At 42.5% G+C, this 10,656-nt stretch overlaps 1 protein-coding gene across 1 annotated transcript; it reads left to right on the top strand.

The window, feature by feature from the left end:
* Positions 1-1,024: 1,024 nt before the first annotated feature.
* Positions 1,025-6,980, top strand: TRIML1 (tripartite motif family like 1). The gene is made up of 6 exons (XM_028099865.1): positions 1,025-1,450; positions 1,694-1,789; positions 2,998-3,228; positions 4,233-4,255; positions 4,447-4,544; positions 6,430-6,980. The coding sequence occupies exons 1-6, from the start codon at positions 1,025-1,027 to the stop codon at positions 6,978-6,980; spliced, it is 1,425 nt and encodes a 474-aa protein (XP_027955666.1).
* Positions 6,981-10,656: the final 3,676 nt, after the last annotated feature.

A 10,656-nucleotide genomic window follows, 5' to 3' on the forward strand; every position in this document is an offset into this window, starting at 1 on the left:
TCAGTGGTCATTGTACACAGTCTCTATACTATATATTTATTTTTTCATAGTTCTAAAAATGTCTGCACACTGGATTTCTGTTCAGTAAGAACTGACAGGGGGTTTAAGAAGGCCTAGTTTCAAAGCGTGAAAATAAGTGAACAAAATTATATTTATATAAAAGTACAATTTTTTCCCATCCAGTCCATAGTGTTGTGGACTTTTGAGGCAATTTCCAACAAGAATGATGTTTTATATGCTTTCTATGGTAGCAGAGAGGTGAGTATCATGGTCTGTAGGACAGTAAAATAAGTATAACTCTGGTAATCCTTTGTCCATTTAAAGTCAGGGAATATTTCAAGGAACTCATTCTCATTTTGTTGGGATGAATAAAATTAAATAAAAGCACACAGTACCTCATTAAGGAGCAAAAAGATTTTAGGATTTGGTCAAGCACATAAAAGGGCCTAATGAGAGAAGGAATATATGTTAAAATTTTCTGCCTTCAGTTGCTCAACTAGATTCAATTAGTGGAGTTTTCTAAGATTTGGACCATATTTCCAAGTCAGATATTATTAGAGATCATCATAACTTAAATCTCTGTACTGGCTTACACCAAATTACTTAAACTTCCAACCTAAAATCAATGTACTTAAATGTTTTCCTGGTGCTATATATTTATACACACACACACGCGTGCACGCACGCACACACACACACACACACACAATAGCCCACTCTTGAAAGGAGAACTGTGTTAGGAGCAAGTACCCTCAGTATCCAGCATGTGGCTTGCACAGTGAGAGATTCCTTAAAAGTCTGGGGTTGATGATGAACCCAGTGTACAAGGGTTCCACATTAAGTCATAATTGGCTTTGTGTTGGGAGAGTATGTGTCAATTGGTGAAATCAGGCACAGAGGAGAGTAAGAGTTTCTCGTATCAACAGCGTAGCAACTGATCACCCACGTGTTACTCAAAACAAAAGAACGCCAGGGAGGACTTTTCTAATCCCAGAATAGATTATTCTGGCGTGATCTTGCCTTGATGTCTTTCTTGGAGAAAACGTCTACAGCAGATCTGATGGAGAATCTGAGGGAAGAACTGACCTGTTTCATCTGCTTGGACTATTTCACCAGCCCCGTGACCACTGAGTGTGGGCACAGCTTTTGTCTAGTGTGTCTCCTGAAGAGCTGGGAGGAACACAACACTCCTTTATCTTGTCCTGAATGCTGGAGGACCTTGGAGAGCCCACACTTCCAGCCCAATGAGCGTTTGGGGAGGTTGGCTGGCATCGGCAAGCAACTCCGATCCCAGGTGCTGCAGAGTGAGGGCGAACAAGACAGCTACGGGAGAATGCTGGCAGGCACGAAGGTCTTCTCTGAGGATCAGCAGGGGGTAAACATTCTCTCAAGTCAATGTCATGGAGTAAACAGATCGCATCCCTCGAGTGAGGCTGAGGAGCGTCACAAAGTAAGATTGGCTGCTCAATATAAATCTCAGAATACAAATCCTGTTCCATCCCTTATTCCCATAATATTCTCTATTGGTGACAGTTATGGGTACTGGTCTCCAGGCACCAGACCACAAACTTGGTGTGGATCCTGCTTCACCCTTTGTGTTAGATCCCACTCATCTTGTTTTTATTGGTCTTCAAGGCTTCTTCACAAGCTGGTGCTCTGCTCATTTGCCACAGAGAATTTGTTTCTATTGCAGGAGAAACTCCAGGAAATCCTAAATCTTTTGCATAGAAAGAGAAAGGAAACCCAGGTTATATTAACCCATGAGAAGGAGAGAGTAATACTGTGCAAGGTCAGTATCTGTCTTACTTCTGGGTCTTGTAGATGATTCTATGAGAGGGACTAAAGGGATACTTAGTGAAATACCAGGGGAAAAAGACAAAAATTTTTCTAATCACAGTCCTACAATATGCAGTGTCCTTATTTTGGACTGCTTCCTTCTGCTTGTCCACCTGGGAGTCCCAAGACTCAGTTAAAACAATTCCCCCATCCCCAGGCCTGCTTATTTATTTTTTTTTCCTTCTTGATCCACCCGTACAACTTGATGGCTACCTCTATTATGGCTCTGATTATAATTATTTAAAATTACAAGTCGGGGTGCCTGGGTGGCTCAGTCGGTTAAGTGGCTGCCTTTGGCTCAGGTCGTGATCCCAGGGTCCTGGGATCAAGCCCCGCATAGGGCTCCCTGCCTAGCGGGGAGCCTGCTTCTCCTCCTCCGTCTGCCGCTCTGCCTACTTGTGCTCTATCTCTGTTAAATAAATAAAAATCTTAAAAAAATAAAATAAAATTACAAGTTATAGACAACATAGGATGAAAATCCATAGAAAAGGAATATCTCAAACGCTTTGGGGAAAAAAGAGAGTGCAAATAAAAAAATAAAGACAAAAGGAAATAAAGGCCAAATAATAGTCTGGATTAGTACACCTGAACAAATACTTGAGTTAGTCACAGATTTGAAGTTGAGGTGTCTAACAAAGAGCTAACTGTTTAGTTAGACATTTAAAAAAATGTGTGTGTATCTGATTCTCCCAATATGCTGAGTTCTTAAATGGGAGTATTTGTGATGTGCATCTCCATTTCTGGATGCGATCCATTGTCTACTTTCATTGGATATTTATTAAATAAATGAACACATGCTTTTTTCATATTTTTGTCCTTTATTTATTTATTTTTTATCGTGGAATGGATCACCACCTGTCATGATTTATTTATTTATTTTTTCCCACTAGAATGACAGCCTTCTGGGAGTAGGAATTTTGGTTTTGTTTACTACTGTATACATATATACCTTCTAAAATATCACACTATCCACCCAATTACTTAACACAATATATGTTGTGTGTCAGGCTTCAAAACTTGTCACAGCAGAACTCTAGGATTTTTGTAAGGATTAAAAAATCTACATAGGCATTTCTGCTGCTAACTTTATTATGTCATTCCTGTTTGTGTATGTGTGCGCACATGCCCGTGTGTGCCCGTGTGTGCCTGTGTTGGTGGCAGGAGGAGACAAAGGCCTGTAAACAGGTTGTTGTGTCAGAATATGGAAAAATGCACCAGTTTTTGAAGGAGGAGGAACAGCTACAGCTCCAGTTACTGGAAAAGGAGGAAAGAGAGAACATGAAGAAACTAAGGGACAATGAGATCAAGCTGACCCAACAAATAAGAAGCCTGAGCAAAATGATTGAACAGATAGAGTCCACGTGTCAGAACTCCATTATAGAATCATTTGAGGTAAGAATATTGGGAAAAATCAACGGAATAACAACAACAACATGTAGTAACCCATACTTTTTCAAGCCACGCAAAATAAGTTTTTCTTTATTTCCCTGAGAAACTAAGTTCCGGTCCCCAAATAGTTTTCCTTTTTTTTTTTAAAGATTTTATTTATTTATTTATTTGAGAGAGAGAATGAGATAGAGAGAGAGAGCACGAGAGGGAAGAGGGTCAGAGGGAGAAGCAGACTCCCTGCCGAGCAGGGAGCCCGATGCGGGACTCGAACCCGGGACTCCAGGATCATGACCTGAGCCGAAGGCAGTCGCTTAACCAACTGAGCCACCCAGGCGCCCCCCAAAATAGTTTTCCTTAAGAATTAATATTCGGGCCTATTTCCTAACTAGGAAATTTGCCTGTGAAACAGCTAATCGGTGATCGTATTCTGTACGGAGCCCATACTCTTCACCGTCTTTGCTCTTCTGCCTTCCTGGGCTGCTACTGCATTCTCTGGGACCTTTGTCAACACGCGCTGTGGGAGCTGGATGCAACTGCAATTCTTCCGCCTCCTCCACGGGCTCCACAGAATGCTGCTCTTTGGCTTAGTGATTTTCCAGCAAACCACTCCCCCTGCACACAGGCTTAGCCTCAGCACTTGCAGGGCCACTTCCTTTTGCTGATTTTTGACTCTCTCAGGAGAGCAAGAGCAATACTTGGGCTCCTTCCTCAGCATCAGGTTCTCTTGACAAAGTGACGGTGTGAGGAAAGAAAAGGACAAGGTGGTCTAGTCATGGTGAGAACCCTCTCCCATTCATAGGAGGGCCCCCCTCCCCCGCCCCGCCCCGCCCAGCCCCTGGCGGAAGCTGGGGATGTTTTTCTACCACATGCTCGCCCACGCAAGGCGTTCTAGAGCCACAGAAAGTGGATTCTGTGAGATTTCCAAGTATTAGATTCTGTCTCTGGATTCTGGCTTTGCTAAAGATTGAAGTGCACCGATACTAACCCTCTTTCCTTTATACCCTCAGGATGTGAAAGGCACACTGGAAAGGTAGGTGTGCATTCTGTGTTCGGCTGATACAGGGGTGTAAGTTACAGGGCTGCACTACTGCGGAGATCAGGTTGTGAGAGTGGGGATGAGGGTGTCCAGCTGTTGGGGCCAAACAAGCGGGACCCTCATGTTGGGGCAGGTCACGCGGTCTGTGCGGGGGACACAGAGTGATGGTCTCTGCCCTCTTGCAGGACTGAGCCACTCTTGCTTCAGTGTCCAGAGGCCACCACCACGGAACTGACTCTCTGCCGCATCACTGGAATGAGGGAGATGCTAAAAAAATTCAGCAGTAAGTCGGCCTGATGTGTCCAACCTCCAGGGATCTGTGGAGTTCGGGGTATACTAAGGAATGCAAAACTGAGCTTTTAGGCAGTTTCCTCTGACAGAGACTATTCGCCATCTGGGTGCCAGGCTCTCAGCAAAGGCACCCTGAGTCAGCAGGAAACATCAGGGAGGGCGGGGGCCACAGACCCTCTCTGCTCTGGAGCAGACAGAAGCAGACCAGATCGATGGCTGATCTGCCTTTGTTTTCCAAGGAGTCCTTGCACTTCCTTTGTTTGTTTTTATGGTTCTGTTTTGTCCATTTCTTCCCCTTGCTTATACACACACACCTCCTCAGGGGTTTCTGCATTTCTACCTCTGTTCTTGTCAGCATAAAATCTACTTAAACTTTTAGTCCTAATGAGGCAAAATTCAAACTATCCTTTTATTTTTATTTTTATTTATTTATTTATTTATTTTTTAAAGATTTTATTTATTTATTTGACAGAGACAGACAGCGAGAGCAGGAACACAAGCAGGGGGAGCGGGAGAGGGAGAGCAGGCTTCCCGCTGAGCAGGGAGTCTGATGTGGGACTCGATCCCAGGACTCTGGGATCATGACCTGAGCCGAAGGCAGCCGCTTAACGACGGAGCCACCCAGGTGCCCTCTATCCTTTTATTTTTAAAAAAATTTTAAAGATTAGGGCCCCTGGGTGGCTCCGTCGTTAGGCGTCTGCCTTCGGCTCAGGTCATGGTCCCAAGGTCCTGGGATCCAGCCCCGCATCGGGCTCCCTGCTCAGCGGGAAGCCTGCTTCTCCCTCTCCCGCTCCCCCTGCTTGTGTTCCCTCTCTCGCTGTGTCTGTCTGTCAAATAAATGAATCAAATCTTTAAAAAAGTTCTTTAAAAAATTTTTTAAAGATTTATTTATTTGACAGAGAGAGACACAGAGAAGTGGTGGGGGGGAGGGGTAGAGGGAAAAGGGACAATCTCAAGCTGGCTCCACGCCCAGGGCAAAGCCGGATAAGGGGCTTGATCTCAAGACCCTGAGATCCTGACTTGAGCCTAAACCAAGAGTCAGCTGCTTAACTGACGCTGCCACCCAGGTGCCCCTCAAACTATGCTTTTAGAATGCTCTAGGTATTTAGGCTGGCTAAGACCAAGACAGGTTAGCCTTAGTTTTCAACTTTTACCTTGTTGACAATTTGACCTTCACAGGAAGGTCTAAGGAGCTTTGGATTCAGTAGATATTTGATAAGTGCTTCCTATGTGCCCTGCACCATGTTTTTTCAGTTCTAGGCTTTCTTACAGTGATGAATAACACAGGCTTGCCTTTGCTTTTATAGAACTTTCAGTGTAATTGAAGAGACAGACATTCATCTCAAATAATGAGTGATGATTAGGATTTGATCTATAAATAAAAGTATGAAATTGTGTGGTAGGGGCACTTAGTCTTATCTCGGGGGTCAATGACAGTTGGAGGCCTCCTCTGTGACCTCCGCTCAGAAGAACTCCAGCTGAAGAACCACAACCCACCTTGGCTCAAGTGAATACAAATGACAGAGTGCGCCCTGTGTGGATAAATAGCTCTGAGTTTTAGACCTGTGCTGTAAACAGAACAACTTACATTCATTCCATTGTATCAGAGATTCCCCTTCCCTCTCTCAGGCAGGCTAAATGTCACCATCCCCATGACTCACACCTGTGTCTTTTTAGAAATTTACTCTTGGTGTTTGTGAAATAGTGCAAGAAGGGCTCAGAGATTCTGTTCTGAGCAAAACAAAAATCCTCACCACACTCACCTAAATTATATTTTTAAAAATAGGATGGGAAACTAAGAATTTAATTTAAATTCCACATATATAAGAGGGTTTTCAAGAATGCAAGGGAGGTTTTATTCTTTTCTCCTCTTGCAGCGGACATAACTCTGGATCCAGCTACAGCCAATGCTTATCTTGTCTTGTCTGAGGATCTGAAGAGCGTGAGACATGGAGGAATCCGACAGCACTTACCTGACAACCCAGAGCGATTTGATCAGTCTGCAACTGTGCTCGGTGCTCAGATCTTCACCTGTGGGAGACATTACTGGGAGGTGGAGGTGGGCAACAAGACTGAGTGGGAAGTGGGCATTTGCAAGGACTCAGTGAGCAGAAAAGGCAATCTCCCAAAGCCACCGGGGGACCTCTTCTCACTCATAGGCTTAAAAATTGGAGATGATTATAGTCTTTGGGTCTCATCACCTTTGAAAGGTCAGTATGTCAGAGAGCCTGTGCATAAGGTTGGTGTTTTCTTAGACTATGAGTCTGGACATATAGCATTCTACAACGTGACAGATGAGTCCCTCATCTACAGCTTCCCTCCAGCCTCTTTCCAAGAGGCTCTCAGGCCTATCTTCTCCCCTTGCCTCCCAAATGAAGGGACAAACACAGGCCCGCTTACCATCTGCTCACTGAACAGTTTTGTCTGAGGAAGATGCCCCCGAGCCTTCACTAAGGATGAGGTCTAAGACCAACAGAAGATTATGATGAATGCATTGACACTATTAACATTGGGTGATCTGAAAGGAAAGCCACTCCCCTCCCCCCAAGAGTTTCCATTAACTTGAGCCACCATCAACAGCCAAATTGGACAACCAACTTTCAACACCATAGAAGGCTGATCATATCCTGTCTTTAATCAAATTCATTATTTAGACTGCCCCACATATACGCTGGTCACGAAAACTATAGAGCTAGAATGCACCCTTATTATCCCTGACCCCACTGTCATAGGCCAGTTTTATAAATATATGTCTTGTTTTTGAGTGTATTTATTTATTTGACTCTAAAGAAGAACTCTGCTATTTGAATGTGTCTTTGTTCTATGTGCAGAGCTTTGCATACTGGGGCAATCCTAACTCCTCTGGGGCTGGGGCTGGGGCTAGTTTGGGGGCAGGGAGATGCACAGGTCTTCTTTTCAGGGTTGGTGAGAAGGACCCATGACTCAGCCTCCACTGAAAAGGTGCTTTTCTTCCCATCCCATGGGGCCTGGAGTATCTGTACTCAGGAAGGCTTATGTGTTCAGAATGCTGCAAATATAGGTGCGGATATCATCATATCATTCATGTTACCATACCCACAAGAGGCTGGAACCTTCTGTGAATATGTTCAAAGATCACAGAGCAAAGTCTCTTTTCAATAAATGTATCAAGGCTGTGGGTGCCAAATGACTTCACTGAATTTTTTATAGGTTATTTTCTGGGCTTTTGCTACTTGCTAAGAGCAGAAGGCTTTTAATCACTGGAAGGTGAAATCAAGTCTACTCCCTATCCCCAGGTGCTGGGGTTTGTGACAAAGTTTTGTGAGTCGACCTTCTTTTGGCTGGTCTCAGATAACCTTCTGCTGGAGGTCTGAGCTTATGCTCCCCATTCTTAGTGCTCCATGCCTGCAGGGTTTTTTTTGTTTGTTTGTTTTTGTTTTGTTTTGTTTTTTCCTCCACACGTTTGTTAGTGTTTGTTTGTTTTAATTCTTCCTTCTTGCTCACATTGCAGAATGGCACCCATCACAGAGGGTACCCCTTACTGTCTCTTCCCACTCACAGAAGTCACTGTCCATGTTTTCAGTCTCAGACAAGAAAACTGATAGGAGTTACAACTCCAAGATTATTAAGAAAAATGTTTATCACAGATTTAGGTCTTTAAATGAGAGACTAAGCTGGGGGAAGATTGATAATTGAATCTGTTAATAAGCATAGAAAATCACAGGGAGGGAGGTAAGTAAGCGAGGGAGGATCGCTAACCGCCTTTATTTTAGGGTTGGTGTTCAACCTTCTCATTAGTCTAGATCTGCTTTGTCTTTCAAACTTATGCATCTTCATCTTGTGCCCTCACAGGCAGGGGAGCAGATCTGAACTAGACTTTGGGTCCCAAATCATGGCCTCTTCTGTTCTCTGTATCCACTGTTTGCATTTTCACCCTGACATCACATATACTCAGAATCAGAGAACTGCAGAGGGGAACCAATCACACTCTTTTGGAACAATTTGTAGCTGCTCCCCATTTTTTTTTTATTAAATTTGATTCTTGATTTATCACCTCAAAAAGCTAAGAAACAAATCATGAACAGCAAACACCAAATATATTTGGACTGTATCTTTCTCAATTACAAAATAAACCCACATTGATTTTTTTAAATTTTTAATAAATGAATAGACAGATCATACATTTTAACTTAATGTGCATTATATTAAATTATGGTGTAACTGAGGTGGTAGCTTCTTTTCTTCCCCTTTGTCCCAGAGGGGTTGGTATTATCGAGGAAACCAGCCTATTTTTTTCCTCTGGCAAAGTCACCCCATGCGGATCATTGTCTGTATGGGCCTGCCTCCGATCAAGTGTGTAGAGAAGATTGAATCTCTATACTATTTTTACCCTGCTGAGTTTGCATAAACCACCATGAAAAAGTTGCAAGAAAATTTTCACCCAAGGCTCCCCGACATAAACTCTAAGCCAAGCAGATGTGGTGGTGGGGATGGGAGGGAGAGCAGTTGGAATCAGCAATTGAGAGGGGCACTCCCTTGCTTGGCAAACTCACCCCTCGCATTGTTCCAGGGCCTGGTCTCTCTGCCTCTGCCTTTGAACACTTGACAAAGACATTTTCTCAAATATGAATGGCGTCCCACATGGGACCTGCCACCATTACTCAAGCTATCCCCTTTCTCTCCTATTAATGCCTCGTCTCCTTCCCAAATCTGTCTTCTACCCCTTCCTTAGTGGAAGATTTCCCCAGGACATAGCAAGTCACAAGTAGCCTCTTGTAGTGCACATTACAACATGGAATCTAGAATCCTGGCCATTTCCCTCTCTACCTATTGGCTAGAGGAGAGGGGGTATGTTGACTCCTGAGGACAGAGGACATCAAGAGTGATCTCCCACACAGGATTGCCATTTGATTTTTTTCATTTAAAAAAAAATTGTCTTTGCTTGTCCTAGAGTACTTTTAAATAAAATATGATAGGGCTCATGGGTGGCTTAGTCAGTTGAGCGACTGACTCTTGATCTCAGGGTCTTGAGTTCAATCCTCATGTTGGGCTCCACACTGGGTATGGAGCCTAGTTAAAATTAGTAATAAAAATAAAATAACAAAAATAAAGTAAAATATTATACCTCTTTTGCCCTGAAATCTAATTAACCAATAAAACTCCATTAACTCTTCAAATGAGGACTTTATCTACCCTCCTGCCCTAACTACCTCTTCCCCCAACAATGTAACTTTGACCTGTTATGCTTCCAGCACTTACTTCGGCACCTCATATTACTTTGGATTACTTTACAAGGCCCTCTTAGTGATGTAACTGAGCAGTGTGCCCAATCAACCTTTCTCTATTCTTGAATTTCTCCTTGTGCATGTAACTTAAAGGTGTGGGAACAGATTAATAGTAGGTCCCAGTAGGAAAATTCAAGAATGATAAGATGTACAGGGATAAAATTTTAAAAATTACATATGATCTCACTACACAGAGATTACCAATGCCTATATTATGGTGTGTGTCTTTCTAGTCTTTTTCTATGCATATGTATTTTAAGCAACATGAAAATTAATATCTTAATTTTATATTTTGAGCTTCTTATATTTCTTCAAAGTATGACTTTTTATTCCTAAATATATAAGCATGTATTTTCTAAGAATTAACCCATTTTGTTAACTTACATTTATTTTTACATTCAACATTCAACAAATGATATTATTTGGTAAATTATCCATGTTAAAAATTTCCCAATTAGTCTTATAATGTTCTTTATGGCTTTTTTTTTTTTTTTTTTGTCTTCCAGTATCCAGGAATAATATAGGATCGTGCATTAAATGTAATTGTCTTGGAAAATATGATTTTCAATGGCAGTAATATTTCATTATATGAGTGTCCCTAATTTATTTAATCATTCCTCTACTGCAGGACATTTAGATTGTTCTCCATTGGTAGCTATTATAAATGACACTGTGATGAATGCACATGTACATAAACCTCTGGGTGTATCTCTAATTACTCACCAATATGTCTCCTGTAGTCATGTTTGCAGGTTATACGTTCCCCTACAAAAGTTTTATGTGCACTGCAGGTAGTCCAAAAGCTTTTACTCACTGGCATTTCCACGCTGAAGATACAGA

Source organism: Eumetopias jubatus, unplaced genomic scaffold (assembly GCF_037043125.1).
Source record: "Eumetopias jubatus isolate StellerSeaLion01/CBP00866 unplaced genomic scaffold, mEumJub1_p1.0 scaffold_2, whole genome shotgun sequence".
Lineage (NCBI taxonomy): Eukaryota > Metazoa > Chordata > Mammalia > Carnivora > Otariidae > Eumetopias > Eumetopias jubatus.

What these genes read in the sequence shown, in the direction of transcription:
- TRIML1 (XM_028099865.1), top strand. Translation starts at nt 1,025, where the DNA reads ATGTCTTTCTTGGAGAAAACGTCTACAGCAGATCTGATGGAGAATCTG. An exon ending in AGGCTGAGGAGCGTCACAAA is followed by an intron (nt 1,451 to 1,693) that starts GTAAGATTGGCT and finishes TTTCTATTGCAG; the next exon opens with GAGAAACTCCAGGAAATCCT. An exon ending in AGAGAGTAATACTGTGCAAG is followed by an intron (nt 1,790 to 2,997) that starts GTCAGTATCTGT and finishes TGTTGGTGGCAG; the next exon opens with GAGGAGACAAAGGCCTGTAA.